The sequence below is a fragment of the Eschrichtius robustus genome, chromosome 11 (genome assembly GCF_028021215.1).
Source record: "Eschrichtius robustus isolate mEscRob2 chromosome 11, mEscRob2.pri, whole genome shotgun sequence".
Lineage (NCBI taxonomy): Eukaryota > Metazoa > Chordata > Mammalia > Artiodactyla > Eschrichtiidae > Eschrichtius > Eschrichtius robustus.
Window position 1 is genome coordinate 75,582,286 of NC_090834.1, and position 22,202 is coordinate 75,604,487.

The 22,202-nt window shown below is 37.6% G+C and overlaps 1 protein-coding gene and 1 pseudogene across 1 annotated transcript in view; one reads left to right on the forward strand and one right to left on the reverse strand.

Moving 5' to 3' along the window:
* The window catches only part of GTF2H1 (general transcription factor IIH subunit 1), a 33,609-nt gene that overhangs the window by 1,379 nt on the left and 10,028 nt on the right, over nt 1-22,202 (forward strand). Inside the window, exons 3-10 of the mRNA XM_068556499.1 lie at nt 6,689-6,857; nt 10,274-10,466; nt 11,329-11,494; nt 12,448-12,541; nt 14,459-14,608; nt 16,154-16,233; nt 19,364-19,491; nt 19,605-19,692. Coding sequence (XP_068412600.1) covers nt 6,704-6,857; nt 10,274-10,466; nt 11,329-11,494; nt 12,448-12,541; nt 14,459-14,608; nt 16,154-16,233; nt 19,364-19,491; nt 19,605-19,692 — 1,053 coding nt within the window. The 5' untranslated portion in view covers nt 6,689-6,703. The remainder of the gene's footprint in view (nt 1-6,688; nt 6,858-10,273; nt 10,467-11,328; nt 11,495-12,447; nt 12,542-14,458; nt 14,609-16,153; nt 16,234-19,363; nt 19,492-19,604; nt 19,693-22,202) is intronic.
* On the reverse strand, nt 14,705-15,977 carry LOC137772533 (heterogeneous nuclear ribonucleoprotein A1-like; annotated as a pseudogene).

Below are 22,202 nucleotides of genomic sequence, written 5' to 3' on the forward strand. Positions count from 1 at the left end.
GAACAAATGAGATGGAGAGGTCACAACAGAGGGGAAGGTAACCTCTAGTATCAGGCTTATGGCTTACAAAAGATCTAGACTCTGGAAAGAACTTTGTACCTTTTAGCAGACCGAAATCCGTTGTTTGGAAAGGAGGGAGAGATAATTTGGAGGCATTAAACCTGTTCTGCTTCTCTCACTCATCTAACACTTGGCAGTGCATCAGACTGATGAGCTTTGAGTCTCTCCTAGGTGATATTAAATACATATTGGTAGTGCTAATGTTAAAAAAAAAAAATCCACACAAATGCAGAGAGGGCTCTTTAAAAATACTAGGAAGGTTGGTGCGAAGAGAGAGGAATCAGTTAAAAAGAATATACCCAACGATCAGCTTCAGTCAGTTGTGGCTGCTTCCTGTACGTACTGCTCTCAAGGCTTATATCTTATCCCTGCTGGGCTGTCTTTACACCTTTTAGCCCTGCTTTTCTGTGCTGCTGGTTTTTCCTTTACCATGAGAATGTTGTCAGGTGTACCTTAAGCTTTCCTAGCATTTTGACCACTATTTCTACTTCATGGATGCTGCTACTAGTAGTGTCTTTGGGGACTTCCCTGGTTGTCCAGTGATTAAGACTCCCCGCTTCCACTGTAGCATGGGTTCGATCTCTGTTCCGAGAACTAAGATCCCACGTGCCACATGGCACGGCCAAAAAAAATTTTTTTTTAATTAAAAAAAAAAAAAAAAAAGTGTCCCTTTCTGCTTTCTCTCTTTCCTGCCTGCAATGTGGCAGTGTCAGGCATGCATCTAATAGTCCCTCCTTGCTCCACTTATGATTACCAACTGATTGCTCCTCTCTCAATTTTGGTATCGTATTCTGTCAGCATGCAGTATTTATTAGTGAATATGAGCATACTGCTCCCTCTATCTTGCGTCTCTGTCGCATTTTCCTCCTCCTGCCTCTCCCATCACTGCTGTAAAATGAAAAAGTGCTCGGTCTTAAAACTGCTACCTCAGTTATTCTCTTTAATATCTTCTTTATGTGTGTAACTATCCTTAAAACAGTACATTTTGGTCACTCTCTACATACTTCCAAGGTCTTATTCCCTGTAGTGCTGAATTGTTAACATTTTTTAGGATTGCCCGATGGCAAGCAGCATTCCAGTCTCCATTTTGTATGCTGGCAGACACAGAAGTGCTTTCTCTAATAATAATCCTCCTTTTAGAGAGTGATAAGGAGTTTATATTTCACTTGTTGCCTTTTTTTCTTCTGCCCCATTTATCTCTGCACATTGGAAAAGGAGATGTAGGTAATGGAAATGCAGAGACACGAGATGTAGGAAATGGAAATTTAAAGATTTCTCCTGAATAGTTTCAGATTCTTCCTAACCCTGTTTACTTATAAGCCAGTTATTGGAGTCTGTGAGGAATGATACTCTCATCTGTGAGTTGAGAGCTTTAGTGCTTCCTGGAGTTTAGCCAAGGATGTATGTACAATGGTTTCTTGTTATGTCTTAACCAAGACTGTATTCTTTTAACAACAGAGATCTTAAATTGACGTCATAGGTATTTATTGGACTATTTCTATGGGCTAAAATATGCTGCTGGGCTCTGTATTGCCATGAACACAACACATGCAGCCTCTGCCCTTCTTTATGAAGCTTGCAGTCTTTTGGGGAGAAAGGCATTAAAAGAATTACTTTAAAAATTAATTGCAGGGACTTCCCTGGTAGCGCAGTGGTTGGGAATCCGCCTGCCAATGCAGGGGACACGGGTTCGAGCCCTGGTCCGGGAAGATCCCACATGCCACGGAGCAACTAAGCCTGTGCACCACAACTACTGAGCCTGTGCTCTAGAGCCCGCGAGCCACAACTACTGATCCCGCATGCCACAACTACTGAAGCCCATGCACCTAGAGCCCGTGCTCCACAGGAAGAGAAGCCACTACAATGAGAAGGCTGCGCACCACAACGAAGAGTAGCCCCTGCTCGCGGAAACTAGAGAAAGCCTGCGCGCAGCAACGAAGACCCAATGCAGCCAAAAATAAATTAATTAATTAATTTTTAAAAAATTAATTGCAGTAGTGATAAGTGCTGTAAAGAGAAGAATACTGATAACTTTGAAACTTAGAGTAGACAGAAAATGAGTAAAAGCTCGTTGATGGAAAGGGAGGAGAATGTGCAGAGGCTTAGCACAAGGCATGCATGTGCCTTTAGCCTCAAGCAAGTAAATATTTAACTGCAAATGAATAAATGCCTTTACTGGAGGATTTTGCTATTTAAAGAAGTCTTGTGGCAGATTATTTCATAAAGTAAATAATCTTTTAAGTAAAGCTAGATCTTCATCAAGCCGCTTTGTTTAAATATAACTGCACCGATGTTTTTCATAAACAAAATATTCTGTGGCTCTTACAGAGTTCTACTAGAAAGAAGTTTTTGCCACCCAAGGAGCCACCTTCAAGAAAAATCTAGAAATCATAGAAGCCGTTGTAGGATGGTCCTACTGGTTCTATTAAACTTCCTAAAACTGGTCCTTGTACAATTAACAGAGGTGCTACAGATGACCAGGGAAATTTGCCAAGCAGATTAGCTGTGAGGCAATTGACTAGTTATTCCCAGTGTTCAATAACTTATCTCTGATTTATTTTTAAAGCTCCCTCTAAATGGATTTTAATATGAATGGTTTTACATGCTGTGCATAAGAGGCTATGTTTTTCCCCAATTGATTTAAAGTAGCCAACTCTAATAGTTCTATTAATCTAATTTATTCTCCACTTTACAGTTTCTGTCTTCATTCATCTTTCTTCCTTACCTTCCCATCTCGGAAAGGTTTTTCTGTTCTTTTCCAAAGTTAACACTTTTTATTTGTGCCCGTAAGCCCAGTTAATTGGTGACTTGCTCTGTCAGCTGTAACCTTGCATTTCCTCCATATATGGACATATTTAAAATTATCCTGTAATTATCTACTTATCCCCCTCCACACACGCACCTCTCCTATCTTTCTCAGATTTTAATTCATGTTTCCTAAAATGTGGTTCATATGGTATGCAGTTTAATTTTACATAGTATAGACAGGTTTTTTAAATGTTTTTAATAGTTATGTGTTTATTATAATGAATATTATAAAATTAATATTAAAATATTTAATGGTTCCATAGATGTTATAAAAATTATTATAAATTAAATTAGTATTAGTATATTAGTATTTTAATACTAAATAAAAATAATACACATATTACAGAAATTGAAAATAACAGTTTTAATTCTTACCAACCCTAACACCTTCCCATGTTACCTTATAGATGTGATTTGATAGAGAATAAACTCTTGGAAAGACATTTTTAGTAACTGCTTTTGTCATTACAAAATACATATTTATTGTAGATAGTCCAGAAAACAAAAAGAACATTCAAATCATCTGTAGTCCTATCACCATCGGTAGCCACTATTAAATTGGGTGTATGTCTCTCCAGTCATATATATTTGCAGAATAGCATAATGGAACTCCAAGGTCAGACTGACCCAGATTCAAACCCAGTTCTACTTCTTGATGCTTTCGGAAAGCATCTTGATCTCTCAGACCCAGTTTCCTTTATCTGCAGAATGGAACTAATAATAGAACCTACCTCAGGATTGTTAACTGGGGACTGAATGAGATAATGCCTATAAAGAACTTAGCCCAATGCCTGGCACATATTACAAGCAGTCAATAAATTGTAGAAGATTTTTTAAAATTTAAGAATATGGAATCAGACTACATGCTTTTTTTGCTTGCTTTGATCACCTAACAGTTTATCTTTTCATGTCATTAAATAGTCCTTTAAGGAATTCCCTAACGGTCCAGTGCTTAGGACTGCGCACTTTCATTGCCAAGGGCCCAGGTTCGATCCCTGGTCGGGAAACTTAAATCCCACAAGCTGTGGTGCAGCCAAAAAAAAACAATAGTCCTTTAAAACAGTGGTTTTCAAACTTTTTAAGCAACAGTAATCCTCTAATCAAAATCTTTGGAGGACATCAAATAAGTAAATCAGTTAAAAGATGGTATTATATATTAAGAATTTTGACCCTTTATCATATATGTATGGATATTAAAACTGTGGAGATTGTAAAGTAACATGGGAAAATGTTTTCAATGGCAAATAAACAAGATAACTTGGCTGTACTTCATGATTACATTTGTAAGGTGAGTACAGATAAGCACAATTTAAAATTAAGAAAATTGATGTTAAAGTTGTGAGATTGTGGTATTTTTTAAATCCCTTTTTGTTAACTGAACTTACTAGGCTCTGTCCCAACATTTATAAATGCCCACATAATACAGACTATTTCTACCTGCGTGACTCAACAGCACCTCACACTCATTTTCAGAGCTGAATTCCTTGCCTTCACTTTCAAACTTGTTTTTCCTTGTTACTGTTTCTGTGAGTGGCATCACTGTACTCATGTCAGTTAGGCTTAGAAGTGGGGTGTGAGCAAGCAGCTGTGACACCTCCTTCAGCACAGTGTCTATTCATCCTGCTTCCTCAGTACTCCTCCTTGTCCCTTCCTCTCCGTTCTCACTGCCAGCAGCCTGGTTCAGACCCTTTCTGGTCCTCTCTTCAGTCTCTCTCATATTGCCTCAGATTAATTTCCTAAAATACAAATCACTCCCTTACTCAAATCTTTAGAAGTTTTCTGTTGTCTACCACATAGGGGGGTATTCTCCACTATCTGCCTCCATCTTAACTGTCCAACTTCATATCCCACTGATCCCCATCATGAACTTTGTGCTGCATCCAGAGTGGACTAGTAACCATTCGCAGAGAGTCTAGAGCCTTTGCCCCAAGCCATTCTCTTTGCCTATAATGCTTATTGCCATTTCTCTGTCAAAACCCTCATTCAAGACCCAATTCATAACTAACTTATGTATAAAAAAGAATAAACTACCGATACATGTAATAATATGGTGAATTTCCAGAAACATGTTAAGCAAAAAGCCAGAGACAAAAGCATACATAGTGCCTGAATTCCATTTGTATGAAATCCTAGTACAGACAGAAACTAATCTGTGGTGATAGAAATCAGAAAACAGTTGCTCGAGGGTGGGAGGAAGAGAATTGACTAGAAGGGGACGTGAGAGAACTTGGGGGGTGATGGAAATGTTCTCTGTCTTGTTTTGGGTAATGGTACGTGGGTGTATACAGTTGCCAGAATGCATCAAACGGAACACCTAAGGACTATGCATTTAGTGATTTGCATTTTGTTTGTTCAGTTAATTGTAACTGAATTTTTTTTATTGCCCTAAGATATCTGTGACAAATATTTGACAAAGCCTCTCCTGAAGAAGTTAATTGCCTCTGAGTCCTAATTCAGAACTGTTTTTTGTCTCCCTTTTGGGACGTTACACATTCTAATTTGTATATACACACACACCCATCTTGCTCACTAGACTGGAAGCTTTCTGAAAGCAGAAATCACTACTGGCAGACATTTGTCTTCGGGTAATCCCTAGACTCCTTGGCTCAGTACAGAACTATTGAATAAATGTATTCACACTGACCCTTTTCCTTTCCATTTTTGGGGTGGAGTAGCCTGTAAGGAAACTAAAAGGGAAGATCTGGCTACTCAAAATTCAGGTAGTCAACTTCAGAGAAATTAAAATTTCACTCTTTTTTTTTTTTTTTTAACTTGTATTTTTGATTTTTAAATCACTGTTTCAGTGAATAAGAAACATTACAATAAAGCTTCACTTGTTTGCTCAAATTTAATTCTTATGACACCTAGATATGCTAACTTCTCTGAAATTATAATTTGTACCTGAAGAAGTAAATATTTTTAAGTTATATTTTAAATCATTCCTTTGGGAATGACAACTAAAGTCATAACTTCACCAGAAATGGCATATATGTGCCATTTGTGCCACCACTTTCCCCATCGCAGCCCATGGCAGACTTCATCAATCATGGCATCTTTCCTGTTGAGCCCAGACGGCCTCAAAATCCTTTTCAGCCTCATATTCCAGACAGCTACACTCAAGACTCTAGGATTTGGGTTGGGTGGTTAAGATTCCCAGGATGGGGTGAAGTTGGGGGGAGCTCCAAGCTGTTTCTTCCTAGGTAACAAATTAGCCATATACAAATGAATCTTCCTCCTAGACTGGAGAGCAGTTGAAGACATTTGATTGTTAAAAGATGTGGAAGATAGCATCTGAAGTGTTAAGTGTTAAATTGTTTCAGTTTTATGTTTATGCATAGGGGAACAGACTTAGACTGGGTTTTTAGATCTAGGAGTGGTTTTAGGAAGGTCACACAAACCCTTTGACTCTTAGTTTTTTCAGTTGAAACAAATTTGAACTAAATATCCAGTAGAGTGCTGTGTAATTCTAAAGTTCTGCAGTGTAGGTTACAGACTGCATATTTGTAGTGAAATCATGTGTTTAAGATTTAATAATATAACAGGAAAATAAAAATAAATTGAAAATACTCTGATTAGCATATATGGAAATGGTTTGAAAACTGCCAGGTGTTGTCAAATTTAAGTGTTGTGTAAATTCATACCTGTGGTATGAGCAAAATGAAATTTGATTTTAAAGGAATAACGCCATACAGCTTTATCTTCAACTCTGAATGAGGGAAAAGACTTTTTTCCCTCCTTATTACTCATTTTAGATTTGGAAGGGACTCAAGTCAACGAATCCAACCCTAATTGAGATGTGAAATCTTTTTGTCTTTTTTAGCGCCTTCTAGCCATCATGGCAACTTCATCTGAAGAAGTTTTGCTGATTGTAAAGAAGGTGCGACAAAAGAAGCAGGATGGAGCTCTGTACCTCATGGCAGAAAGAATTGCTTGGGCACCTGAAGGCAAAGATAGATTTACCATCAGCCATATGTATGCAGATATTAAATGTAAGTCAGCTATACTAAGTCTGATGTATGTCATATTTGTTAGTAACTTTATAAGAAGACTGCTTACACAGTCTTTGTGGAGTTTTTATTATAATGTCAAAAAATCAGCTGTATAAAAATAATTATAGAGTAGGATCATTGAATATAATTCTGTAACCTGCCTTTTCTACAATAATAGAGTATGTACAGCTTTACATGTGTAAATCTACCTCACATAAAGATCTCCACACATTCCTTCTTTTAAGAGTTGCATAATAGGCCACTGAATGGATTTACACTTATGTATTTAACCAGTCCACTATCGAAGGACATTTAGGAAGTTTTCAGAATTTTGTTATTGAAAACAATGTTGCAGTATTGATCTATGCACTAATATCTTTTTGAGGTTGTATGTATGGGATACATCCCTGCAATGGACTTACAGGTTCAAATGGTTCATGCATTTAAAATCTTGATAGATGGACTTCCCTGGTGGCACAGTGGTTAAGAATCCAACTGCCAATGCAGGGGACATGGGTTCAAGCCCTGGTCCGGGAAGATCCCACATGCCGCGAGCAACTAAGCACGTGCACCACAACTTCTGAGCCTGTACTCTAGAGCCTACGAGCCACAGCTGCTGAGCCTGCGTGCCACAACTAGTGAAGCCCGTGCGCCTAGAGTCCATGCTCTGCAACAAGAGAAGCCACCGCAATGAGAAGCCCACGCACCGCAACAAAGAGGAGCCCCCGCTCGCCGCAACTAGAGAAAGCCTGCATGCAGCAGCGAAGACCCAACACAGCCAAAAATAAATAAATAAATTTATTTTAAAAAAAATCGTGATAGATGATGCCAGATTGCCCTTAATAAAATTGTATCTTTTAAGTCGTCTAATTAATCTTTGGTTATGTGGCCATCATCTGTTGAGAAAATAGACTTAATTTTATACTAAATGTAGATGGGAGAAATACAGAGCATAATATTTTTATATCCTTTTTCTTTTTATGATTTTCAAGTATGAAGGCTAACATCAAAACCCCTTCTCTTTTCAAATTTGCAAAATTAACTTTGAATTTATTACCCAAAGGGTATGGTACTTTGTGGCTCAATAATAATTAGGTTTAAAGGCACCAAGTGAATCCTGGGATTTAGAACCTTTACTCTGAAAGGGATTTCTGCAATTCACCTAACTAAAAGACCTTGAATAGGAGGGACCCCAGGGGAGTTGGGCAACAAAGCCCTCAACAAATTGTGGTATCTTAACTGTGACCATCAATATGGATTCATTTATTTTCCTGGATATGAGATTCTTCTCCTAGATAAAATCCTGAACAGATTTCAAGGAACATGACACCTCAAAACATAGACAATCCTCAACTTGCAAGTGGTCAGTTTACAAATGTCCTTTGTGTATGAACAGTTGCCCTAAGGACTTACCTCTAATTTGCTGCTGGAAATGACCAAGATCCTCATCTTTCTCCACTGAAATAACTTAGAATCTTAATTTTCAAAAGGAAATGCTGTTTAAAATTCATCATAATTCAGTACTGCCTAAACCATCTGGTCTTTGTCCACTCTCCTGGTAACACTACTTCCTTTCAAAACTTTGTTTCTGTGGAGAAATGCCTCACGAAGTTTCTAACAATAGTCTTACAAACTAACATTTGTTCTACAATAGACTCATAAATTAGGAACTGCCTGTATTAGCATTTCTCGTAAACGGGAAGCTAGCCTTATACCTTTGCAAAACACATACTCAATGTGATGCTCACAGCATGCAATAAAGAATATGCCTGTCTTCTGTATTTCAACAATTCTTCTCAGCTATTGGGGAGGAGAGCACGTACCCAAATTTAGATCTGCACCAGATCAGTTTTCATTTTAAGCTGAATATTTGAAAGAATGCTCATTTCTGAAAGAAGCCATTGAAAGTTGTCAATAATAAATTACTAAGGTGAAAATTAGCAGTTAGATAGTTAAAAAACTTCAAAAGTAGGTCTCTCAGAGGCACATGCTAAGATAGAGCAAGAATAAAGCAGTGACTGAGAAAAGATAGGTAGAGAGGAGTGATAGATGGTTTTGGAGGTATGGAATAATGGAACAGCCTGGCTGACAGTGTAAATTGCTTCATATTGCTCTTTTTGGCAGTAAGGTATTTCATCTAAACTTGGTTTGGAAGCAGTATCTTCATTGAAAAAGTTTCTGTTTATTTAAGTGTTAGTAGGTTGCTTGGGGCAGAGAGCTCTAGGTAATGGATTCACACTACCATTAGTCACCCATTTAGTGAGACAAAGCCCCTTCATCTCTGTTTCCCTTATGAAGAAGACAAGCCATGAGGCCCACTTTTTAAGAATACAAGATCTCTATTATGTAGGTATATTTTGACATTTCCAGCTCCAACTTATTATGAAAATCTTCAAAGTTACAGAAAAGTTTAAAGAATAGTACAATGTATACGTGTATATTGTATCCCATCTAAATATTAGTTATTTTGCCATATTTGCTTTTTTATGTGAGTGTACACTTTGACTGCTTATAACATTATGACACCAAGAAAATTTTAATAAATATCCAGACCATTGTTGCATTTCCCCAGTTGTCCAAAGTTTTTTATAGCTGTGATTTTTTTTTTTTTTAACCAATACCTAGTCTAGGTTCATGTATGTAGTTGTAGTCTCTTTAGTCTGTTCTTTAAGAGTATGGGCTTGTAGAATATCACACATTCTGATTTTGTCTGATGGTCTCCTCAAGGTTTTGTTTAATTTTTTTCCTGTATACCTGTATTTCTTATAAATTAGAAGTCAGGTCTACAGGCTTGATTATACTCAAGTTAAACATTTTCAGCAAGAACAACACATAAGTGGTGGTGTTGCTATTCTGTCACCTCAGAAAGCCCATAGTGTCAGGTTGTTCCATTTTTAATGAGGCTAAGTTTGATCACTTGGTTAAAGTGCTGACACCTGATCTCTCAAATGTAAAATTACGTATTTTCCTTCGCAATTAATAATTAAGCCATGGGCTATGTTTTGGAGTTTTTTGAATCATGACAAATCATTTTTATTAATGATAATGTCAGTTGGAAGCAGGTGTTCAGGGTGGATTCAGGACTCTGAGTTGGCTGTTTAGAAAGTTTTAAAGAAAGCTGCCCAGTTGAGTGGAAACCAAAGCCCTTTAGTATCCATAGGTGGAAGCAGTGGGTGAGAAGTGCCACACAAAAAGGATACTGAAGAAGGAAGCCAAGTGTTAGCAGTGAATTTGTTGAACCATCCTCTGGTTATATGGGGTTATTTGAGAAGTGTATATTTCTGCTGAAGCATCAAGATAGGAATAGGGCAACTAAAGCCCAAAGGAAGCCTGAGTCTTCTTGAGAGAAGTAACTTATTGTATGGCTTTCCACAGTGTGAGTGTCCTCATCTAACTAGCCTCATGCTTCTTTTTAGGCCAGAAAATCAGTCCAGAAGGAAAAGCTAAAATTCAACTTCAGCTGGTCCTGCATGCAGGGGACACAACTAACTTCCATTTTTCCAATGAAAGCACAGCAGTGAAAGAGCGAGATGCAGTGAAAGACCTTCTTCAGCAGTTGCTGCCCAAATTCAAGAGGAAAGCAAATAAAGAACTGGAAGAGAAAAACAGGTGAAGGAGGGAAAGAACAGCCTTTTAAAGAGATGCTAGGTTCTCACCAGTCAAGTAATAGTTTATTTCTCACCCCTTGTGCTTTGACAGTGTAGTTTAGGAAAATTTGGGCTTTGTTATCTTTACCTTTACCTTTACCTTTGGTTATTAACTTTAGCATCTTACTAGCATTATTATTTAGCATTAACTTTAACTTATTTAGCATTAACTTTAGCATTTTACTAGCTTTGGCTTTCGACAGATTAGATAAACTCAGACGAACTGCCTCAAGCCTAACGTCTGATTAGGAACAGAACTGAGATTCGAAGGTGCTAATAAGGTCCCTTAATTCTCTAGTTCTCTGTCACAGAAAAGATACTAAACCATTAGAAATGTGTTTGTGAATAAGAAACCTGAAAGAAGTCATACTGTAAAAAAGTTGAGAAAACATCTAACATAATGAGAATTTCTGATAAGATGAATTATCTTTCTGTGCTTATGGCTCCAGGTGCTTATCACCATGAAAAACTAGTTGCTAGAAAATCTCTCTTCCCCATTCACCTTTTTGTGAAGGAGAATACAGTACAGTACAAATACAGTCTTTGTATCACTGGAATATAGGGATGAATAAGACCCAATCCATGCCCTCAAAGCGTTTAGCCTTTGCTTTTTCAGACTGACTTCTGTTTATCTGCACTTACGTTTGTTCCTCCAAAAATGTTTTTTTGCTTTTAATTACTAACAAATGAACTAAATGACCTCTGCCGCTCAGCCATCACAAAATGAAAGTTGGGTGTTTCATGTGGCTAAAGTCTTTTTTGAATGTTACCTAAATGGTGTTTTATTCTAAAAGTTCAATATGTTCGATATATTCTATCACCAGAATGCTGCAAGAAGACCCTGTTTTGTTTCAGCTTTATAAAGACCTTGTTGTGAGTCAAGTGATCAGTGCTGAGGAATTCTGGGCCAATCGTTTAAATGTGAATGCAACAGAGAGTTCTTCCACATCTAATCATAAGCAGGATGTTGGCATTTCTGCAGCATTTCTGGTATGTGACCCTTCTAGATTTCTAAAGGGGAAAAAAAAAACATGGTATATGTGTTAACGATGCCATTTCTTTTGTAAAATTTAGTATTTTCTTCAGGTAAATTAATGGATACTTCAGTATCCATGGTATTCTTCTAAAATAATTTTTTAAATACATACAGTATCTTTTTTAATTTATATATTTTTTGCCAATGGTATTTTCTTAGTTTTTTGGACTTGACCGTAGTATGCTGGAAATCAAATGGACTTTTGAAAAAGAATCTTTTAGCAATTGGACTAATGCTTATTTCCCCTAATACTTTTAAATTTAGGGCTTTCAGCTACCTTTTTTTTAATGATTGCAATATTTTACTTATAATGCAAAGTTTAAATGTATAATGACCACCATGTTATAAAAAAGTAAGATCTCTAAAATGTATCTTAAGAGGAAAATTGAGACTACCTTATGTGTGGAATTAGAAAGTGAAATTCAGTCTATACTCTGGTAAAACCAAAGCAGTATTTATACATTTAACAAAAATTTGAGTACCAGTTAAATGTTTGGCATCTTTCTTAGTGCTTAGCAGTGAATTGAATTAATAAGGCCTTCTTAAAGAAACCAGTCAGATAATATTTAACTACTTAGTAACCAAATAGTTAAATATTTGGTAACTGTATAAGTTTTATGTTAAAGCTCCACTAGATATCTGCCTTTGGCCACACTTAAATGTGCCTATTTGACCATGTTGTATTTTCAAAAAGCAGATTTTACAGTTCACTAAAATTATGTGAAACCAGCTCAGGCTTCTGTGAGCCCTGTCTCTATGCCAAAAGCATAGGTGAGGGACTTATCTCTGTCTCTGTATTTCATTCAGAGAGTCTGTTTTTCCACCTTTGTGCATTGTCCATTGGGTTCTTAGACATCTTCCCCCAATATTCTAACAAATATAGATATATATGTGGTCTTTATTTTAGGCTGATGTCCGGCCCCAAACAGATGGATGTAATGGTCTGAGATACAATTTAACAACTGATATCATTGAGTCCATATTTAGGACCTATCCAGCAGGTAAGAAAAATCAGTTCTTTCAGATAGTTAAAATATTTGTTTGGATGAATTCAGTAATGTATCATTGAAAAACAAAAGGCTTTACCTTTATTCCTGATGAAGTGCTATAAAATATGTAAAGTACGTTATCCAGTGCCTGACATGTGGTAGATACTAATGGCTTAGCATATAATGTGCTGTCATCAATCCATTGGTATGATGACTTTCCCATTCTTTCCACCGGTGGTTCTTAAACTTTTTTTTTCTTTAATATTTAAGTTATTTTTTCTTTTTTATGTATATTTTTTTTTAATTTATTTATTTATTTATTTTATTTTTGGCTGCATCGGGTCTTAGTTGCGGCGCATGGGCTCTTCGTTGCAGCGTGCAGGCTTCTCTCTAGTTGTGGCCTGCTGATTTTTCTCTCTCTAGTTGTGGTGCGCGGGCTCCAGAGCACATGGGCTCCAGAGTGTGTGGGCCCTATAGTTTGTGGCACAGGGGCTCTCTAGTTGAGGTGTGCGGGCTCAGTAGTTGCAGCACGCAGGCTTAGTTGCCCCGCAGCATATGGGATCTTAGTTCCCCGACCAGGGATCGAACCTCCGTCCCCTGCCCCTGCATTGGAAGGCGGATTCTCTACCACTGGACCACCAGGGAAGTCCCTAAACTTTATATACCCTTTAATATACATCAGTAAGATGACATGCTCCAGAGGCATCAATAAATGAGTCTCTGCAGCACTAACTCAGATCATCCTTCATGCTGCCTCCCTTGCGGAAATCATCCTAAAAGTATAAATGTTTTGATTCTAGCTCTAGTGATTTATGATGTGCAGCCAAGGTTGAGAGCAGCTGCTTCAGTCATTCTTCTAACTAAACAAAGCTCTCAAGCCATACACTATTCTCTCTTTCTACTTCCTCACTCCTGCCCCTTTAGTCCTTAGGAAACATCTCTCTCCCACAGGACTCAGCTCAAGCATCACTTCATTGCCACTTCTGTAAAATCCTGACTGTCTTAGGCAGATATAAGCCCCCTCCCCACTCCTTCCATAGGGCCCTGTTTCTTACCACATTATAATGTAATTATTTTCTTATCTTTCTGATAATAACATAATTATGTAGTGTTTACTATGTGCCAGACACCATTCTAAGGCCTTTATGTATGTTAACTCATTTAATCATCACAGATAGTACCTATGAAGTAGGTACTAGCATTACCCCCATATTACAGATGAGGAAGCCAAGATAAAGAAAGATTAAGTAATTTGTCCAGCATCACACAGACAGTAAGTGGCAGACCTAGAATTTTAAACTTAGGCTCTCCAGCTTAAGAGACCTAAACCTCTTAATCTCTTTGCTTATTGAACAATGTAAGCATCTGGAGTGCCAAACTTGATAGTCCAGTGGGTTATGGAGATCTTAATTTCCCCAGCACCTAACACGGTGCCTTGGATTAAAAGTGTCCATGTATAAGTGATCAAATAAGCAGACTCAGGTCTCACTCCAAGAAGCTTGGTGTTTCCACTAACACTTTGAAACTTGTGAATTTTCTTGGTACACAGTAAGGTTTTGTGGGGCTTCCCTCGTGGTCCAGTGGTTAAGACTCCGCACTCCCAACGCAGGGGGCCCGGGTTCGTTCCCTAGTCAGGGAACTAGATCCCGCGTGCTGCAACGACAATCCTGCGTGCCTCAACTAAGACCCGGCACAGCCAAATAAATAAATATTCAAAATAAGGTTTTGTTTGTAATTTGTTAAGATTCATAAAGGTAGTGCCTCACCTAATCTCTCAAGTTATATTTTATATTTACGATTATTATATACCGTTTGTAGAGTTGAATACTTTCATAATCTAGTTTTGCTATTAGTCTATTTTGAAACTAATTTCAGAGGTTTTAAGAATTGGAAATTCAGTATGTAACTATTATGGTTTTTTTTTCACAGTAAAAATGAAATATGCAGAAAACGTTCCCCACAACATGACAGAAAAGGAATTCTGGACACGTTTCTTTCAGTCCCATTATTTTCACAGGGACCGGCTGAATACTGGGTCAAAGGACCTCTTTGCAGAATGTGCCAAAATAGATGAAAAAGGTAACTGTTTATCCTTGACACACTCTAGCCTTTATTTATTTATTTATTTATTTTTATTTTTATTTTTTTTTTTAAAGACACATTATTCAGCGTCATGATCAGACTATTACATTTAGCAATCAACAGCATGGGTGCAAAAAAAAAAAAAAAAATCTACATTAAAACCCTTTGTTGGAATGCTTTACACTTTCCACAGAACAGAAACTAAAATAACCTGTTATACAATTAGTCACAAATATAGTCCTCGAGTTTTTTTGCCCGTACACATGAATATTGTCTAAAACATGTCTTCTTTGTAGCAGCTAGGCCCTGCGACCAGTGTGCTTGGCTGAGTTCACAAATCTCTTGTAACCTGTAGCTTCCCTGTCACTTCTGTGGCTTTCCTCTCCTGCTAAGCTTTGTTTCCTGGCAGTAATCAAAACCTTCTGCCACTGCCATAGCTACTGCTGCTGCTGGAACCACCTTGGTTTCGGGGTTTGGCAAAGTATTGGCCTCCACCACCATAGGGGCCAGAACTTCTGCCTCCAAAGTTTCCTCCTTTCATGGGTCCAAAATTTGAAGATTGATTGTTGTAACTGCCAAAATCATTGTAGCTTCCACCACCTCCAAAATTGATTCCATCATTACCAAATCCATTATAGCCATCCCCACTGCCACCATATCCACCACCACCGTGGCTGCCACCAAAGCCACCTCAACCACTGAAGTTTCCTCCACGACCAAAGTTGTCATTCCCACCAAAACCGCCTCCACGACCACCACGAAAATTTCCAGAACCACTTCGACCTCTTTGGCTGGATGAGGCACTAGCCATCTCTTGCTTAGATAGGGCTTTCCTTACTTCACAGTTGTGGCCATTCACAGTGTGGTATTTCTGAATGACAGTCTTGTCTACAGAGTCATGGTCATCCAAGGTTACGAAAGCAAAGCCTCTGTTTTTGCCACTGCCTCGGTCAGTCATGATTTCAATCGCTTCAGTTTTCCCGTACTGTTCAAAATAATCTCTTAGGTGATGTTCTTCAGTGTCTTCTTTAATGCCACCGACAAAAATCTTTTTCACAGTTAAGTGGGCACCAGGTCTTTGAGAATCTTCTCTTGAGACGGCCCTCTTTGGTTCCACAGCTCTTCCATCCACCTTGTGTGGCCTTGCATTCATGGCCGCATCCACCTCCTCCACAGTGGCATATGTGACAAACCCGAAGCCTCTGGAGCGCTTGGTGTTTGGATCCCTCATTACCACACAATCTGTGAGCGTTTCCCACTGCTCAAAATGGCTCCTCAGACTCTCCTGGGTTGTTTCAAAGCTCAAACCTCCGATGAAGAGCTTCCGCAGCTGTTCGGGCTCTTTGTGTGACTCTGACTTAAACATGACGGCAGTGGCGGGGGGGTGGGGGAGACGTCAAGGATGCTTACTCGGCGGCGTCCATGGGCAGAAAGCACACTCAAGCATTTAATTTGCTGCTCTCATCATTAATGCTGTTAGTGAATTTTTTTATTTCTGAGAAAGGAAAACTTGATCAACTTTTTGTTTCATTGATTTTCTAGGGTTAAAAACAATGGTTTCATTAGGAGTGAAAAACCCACTACTTGATTTGACAGCTTTGGAAGATAAACCATTAGATGAGGTAAGTAGTAGTAAAAGGATTTACGAGAGAAAACGGTCTTTTCCTAGTCTTCAACATTTGTATGAATTTAAAATTGCCTTGAGTATAGATATTCTACTTGTGAGAAGGTAAAACAAACAAAATACTGTTATTTGGAGTGGTTTATCAAAAGTGCTTTTCAAGAGCACTGTTTATTATTAAGATTGCCTTGGAGAACCGAAATTTCCATATGAGTTGGTAAAACATTTTTTAAAAGAATTTTCTAGCTCCCCCATCAACAGTTGCCTAGGTATTAATGAAGGTTTAACACGATGTTTTTTATGCTGTATCTAACAATCTAAATAAATGTGACTAAATATTCATATACAGGGAAAAGTTAACGTTGGTTGCCCACTATTTGCCAAATCTTGAGCACAGTCATGACCCTTACCCTATATTAGCCCCAATATGTTTCAACAGCTAGACCATCAAGTATGAGCTACCTACCTCAGCATCGTGACTCCAGACTGAGAAGTTTATACAGTCACGGAGAAATAGGTGATCCCTTCTGATCAAGGCTAATTCTATCCCTGCCTCTATCTTCTAGGCTAGGAAGGAACCTGCTTTCCTCAGGTATTCTCTTGACACTGTTACCTTTTAATTTTCTTGCCCTTCCTTTGGCTCCTATTCTGTTGGCCATATACACATGCTCATTCCTTCCTTCCCCCCCCCACCTTTTTCTTCTTAGTGTATGCGTGCACCAGGTGAGAAAACCAATGTTAAAATTGTGTCCTAAAAAAAAAAAAATCGTGTCCTATAGTCTAAATTATTAAATTAACAGAAGGTAATCCTTGGTGTCCCAGTGAGTTATTTCCCTAATGAAATTCAGTTGTTTTCTTGAAAATTCTCAGCATTCAGTCACTTCCTTGGTGAATCTCAACACGTTACAAACGTGGCCCTCTTTAATCACCTGGAGAAAATAAAGCTTAAGATACAGCTTAAGGGAGTTCCCTGGCGGTCCAGTGGTTAAGACTCCGCGCTTCCAGTGCAGGGGGCGTGGGTTCAGTCCCTGGTCGGGGAGCTAAGATTCCACATGCTGCGCAGCGTGGCCAAAAAAATGGTGGTATGTTATGCATACCTTTCTTCACTTTTCCTGTTATCACTATCAGTCTGAGCTAAATATACCACACAGTTGTCAAGTACATAGACTTACCTGGCTTAAACTGTAGTTTATAAACATTTTTCTAAGTTTTCTTGTAAAATGAGGTTAATAGTTCTGACCTTGGAGAGGGGTAGCAAAATTGGAGAGATGTTGTTTAAGGGTACAGACTTGCAACTAGTGTTCCCTTGTATGAATATATAAAAATTTATATAACCAGTCCTTTTAATTAAAATGTTGGTTGATTCAATTGCTCCTTTAGTGCCTCTTTTTCCCATATCATCCTCTAGTAGTTCTGTCCCAGGATACAGACTTGGGCCTCCTTGTAAATACATTCTTTCCATTCCATTGCTTCAAATTTGAATTATGTAATGATGACTCCCAGTTAGTCCTGGTCTGTCTAACCCCAGAACTCCAAAATCATATATCCAACTCCCTACTTGATATCTTCACTTAGGTAGTTCACAGACACCCTTCAACATAACATGTCCAAAATGGAACCTTTGTTTCCCATTCTCAAAAACCTATTTCTTCCTGGGTCTTCCGTATGTCAGTTTAAAAAAAAAACCATTACCATGGACTCAGTTACTCAAGCCAAAACCTAGGAGTCTCCTTGATTCCTCCCCTTTCTTCACCTCCAACATTCAATTGATCAACAAGTACTCTACAATACATCTCTGATCTGTCTACATCTCCTCTGTCTCCATAGACACTTACACCCTCTTGCTTTTAGGGTACTGTTGCTTCATTGCTTGCATTAACCTCCTAATTGATCTTCTTATTTCAACTTTTGTTCCCTATAGTTTATTCTTCCCTAGCAGTAAGAGTTACAAATCAGATCATAATGCCCCCCTTATGTAAAAATCTTCAGTGGTTTCTCATTGAACTTAGAATAAAATCAAAACTCCTACCATGCTCTTCTTGATTTGGCCTCTGCCTACTTCTCCCTCAGGTGGGGCTGTTTCCACTCGATTCGTGCTCCAAACATAATTGCCTTCTTTAAGGTCCATATCAAGCTTTTTCTACCTCAGGGCCTTTGCACTTGCTGTTCCTTCTTCCTGCTCTTCTGCCTAACTAGCTTCTACCCATCTTTTGGACATCTGTTCTAATGTTACTTCTTCAGTGAGACCTTCCCTAACCTCCCTATCTAAAGTATCTCCTCCCATTCCAGTCACTACACTATGTCTTTATTTTCTCCATTTCTTTTCTTTATTTTCTTCATAGCATCTGTCACTTTCAAAAGTGGTCTCATTTTTACCTTGTTTTACTTGTCAGTTGTCAGTCTTCTATCAGTAGACTATAAGTTCCATGAGGCTGACTGTTCCTATTACTGGCCTATCCCCATCACATAGGAGGTATTAGGCACTCAGTAATTATTTGATAAATGAATGAATGGCATATGAGTCTTTTTATGATCTTTCTCATACCTCTTTAACCTTATGTCTCACCAATCCCTGGCCCACCCTTCATTCCAGGTATACCGAACTACATACAAACCTATGACACAATATGTATTACATTACTTCTATACCTTTGTTTAGTTTCCTCTTCCTGAAGTGTCTCCATTTTTGCCTTGCAAGCACCTATTCATCTTATGGTGCTCCATGAAGCTTTTTTGAACCTACCCTACCCTCCCTGCACCCCACTCTGGTGGGAGTGACCACTTCTTCTTTCGTAGCCCCTATGAGTTTTAACTAAGTGTACTGGCTTACAGCCCAGCGTCCCACTAACTAGTATTTTAATCTAGATCCAAAATTGCTCTTCAGGAAAAAAATGCAGCACTTAACAGTTAAGGTATTTTTGTGATACTAAAAGCAGTTAGTAGTATTTCTTCATTTTTTGTGTGTATAATGTCACTTATTTTTAAATGTTTACCTGTAAGTATTTGATAATGCTCAGAATTAATAAAGTCCTGTCATCCAGAAAGTTTTTTCAGCTCAACATGTCTCTCATAATAGATAAGAAAACCAGAAGTTTCTTTTAATTTTTAATCTGCTAAATTGTTTCTCACAGGGCTATGGCATTTCCTCTGTGCCATCTACTTCTAATTCTAAATCCATAAGAGAGAATAGTAATGCTGCCATCATCAAGAGATTTAACCATCACAGTGCCATGGTCCTGGCAGCAGGTCTCAGGAAACAGTTAAGTACACACGCTAAGATGCAGTAACTGGGTTTTCCATGATAGCCAGATGGAGTTTTGTTGTTGTTCTGCCTGTGGTTTTCAACATTAATTTTTTTTCCTTTGTTTTCAGAGAAGCACAAAAGGAGCAAAATGGCGAGCCCAGCAGCACTGATGGAAATTCTGGAGATGTAGATTGCTTTCAGCCAGCAGTAAAAAGGGTATGGGTAAAAAGTCTGGGACATTTACGGCTCACATTTCTCCAGATACCTTATGTAACTGCTAGTACCTTATGTTGACCCTTGATCAGTTCAGATGACTCAGTTCCTTCTGACCAAGATGTTAAGCATCTGGCTTAAATTGTAGAACATTTTAAAGAGAACTTCCTCAGTTTTGGCTTGCCAGCCTGCTTTCCATGGACTCAAGTCTGTTAACTGTTTTTATTGTTCTGTTTTATTTTTTTCCTTCACCTGTAGACACACACACATATTAACATACAGTTTTATTTTCTGGGAAAGAGTATTCAACAAAGACAATATGACAGAAAGAAAAAACTAAAGGTTAGTGTATGTGATTTTAAAAGATAAGATTGGCCCTCATGTTAAACCTGGCATTTCAGAACTGGAAATATCTTTCATTAAATACTGAAAAGGGGTTGTGGGGGAATATGAACAGTAACCTACTTGTATATTTCTTCTCTCCCTGCAACTTTGCCAAGCTTTGCTATCCCTCAGGTTTTTTAAGTTCTCCCTCCCTAGTTATAAAAATAAGTTATGATAAAGCTTACTTAGAGTGCAATCAGGCAATATGTATTAAATTTTTAAAGGTTTGTACCCTTAATTCCACTTCTGGACAGTATTCCACTTTGGACATTTATTTTTTAAAAAAATAAAGATGTGTGCAAAGATTCAGATACAAATACTCATGGCAGTATTATAATTGAGAAAATAGCAACCATCCTAATATCCGTGATACATCCATACAATGGAGATTGATGCATGCAGCAATTAATGGCTTTTTAAAAGGATTAATGGTATGTTGAATTAAAAAGAGTTCACATATACCATGCGATAGTTCAGTTCATTAAAATTAAATTCAAGAAACCATTTTTGAGTTGCCTTACATGCCATATTAGGTGGTGGGAAACAAAAAAGAATAAGATTGGGTTCTTGTCCTCAAAGAATTTAGTGTCTACAGGTAAAACAAAATCAAAAGGATAATTATAAAACAATTTAAAGTATAGTAATTGTGTGATTTACAATAGGAACCAAAGAGTGAGCAAGTAGATAAAGTTCGCAGAACAGACTAATATGATATAATTAAGTTTATGATTTTTAAAAGGGAATTATGGGCGAGTCTTATTTTATATATTTCAGTCACTTAATATGTTTCTACAGGGATATACACCTTTAAAATTAACAAAGTCAGTAAGATATTTCTTTTCTGAACTAAGCAAAGTGAATCTAAAATGTAAGAGATGCTAAAGAAGAAATCTAGGAAGTGATGCTTTTCTTTGCAATATTGCACTAAGTACCCGTGATTCTTGGTAGTGAAAGAATTGTCAAAAATCATTGTGTGAATTTTCACAATATTCAATGATAAACTGACTCTAGATATTTTTTCAAGTCAATAGTTGTCTGCTGTGTGTTCTGCAAGGGATTTATAGAATGAGAGATCCAGAAGTATTAATAGACAGAGTCCTTATATTCATGGAGCTTTCAGTTAAGTATGAAAGTTAGGTGAATAACTAGGCCTTGGCAGAGGCTTGGGATTTGGATTTATATAAGAGGTTAGGTTGGGACATGACTTGGGTAAGGCAACAGCAGGGGTAGAAATCAGCTTGACATATGGGAAAGGTAATGAAGAGATCAGCATGCCTTGAAGTTGGCTCAAGGGTGTAGAGCTGAGAAAGTAATAAAAGCTTAGGCTGAGTCTAGGTAAGGTGGGACTGATTGATGTGTTACTCTGAATAGCATGCTGAGGTCAGATTTGTTCCTATACTACAAGAGGACTATTCAGACTCTTAAAATAGGGGCAATTTAAAATACTGTTTTCAGATTGATCTTTTTTGAGATATATTTAATATCTTAAACATTTTGATCCTAGTCTGGGAAGCTACAGATGAGAGCTAACCAGATGAATTCCATAGCTCTGTAGGGATGAAATATTGTAAAGTTGTTTTCCCAAATGTTTACATAGATTGTCAACATGTGTCTTATAATTAATGTATTTATATTATAAGGCTATAGAAATATAGCATTTTGTTACTAGTCCAGGAGAAAACACATTAGTAAAACCAAAATAAAGAATCCAGAAGTAAACCCAAATATTTACATGGAGGGATTAAATACATATATGATAAACATGACATTTCAGAATCAGTGGGGAAAGACATTATTCTACAAATGGTGTTAGGGGGACTGATTAATAATTTAATATTAAAAAAACCCCTCAGATTCCCTACCTTACTCCTTATTTCAAAATAAATTCTAAGTGGATCAAAGATTTAAGCAAAAAATTAACCCACAGAAAGAATAAGCATAAAGGGAGTAATTAAAATTGAAAAACACCAAATTGGAAGAAAAGTATTTGCAACACATGTAAAAAAATTAATTTTATTTATTTGGGGGGAAAAATAGTAAAATACACATTTTCATCTACCAGATTTTCAAATATTAAAGGTTCAGTAATGCTCAGTTTGGTCAGAGTGTGGGAAAACAGGTACTCTGTG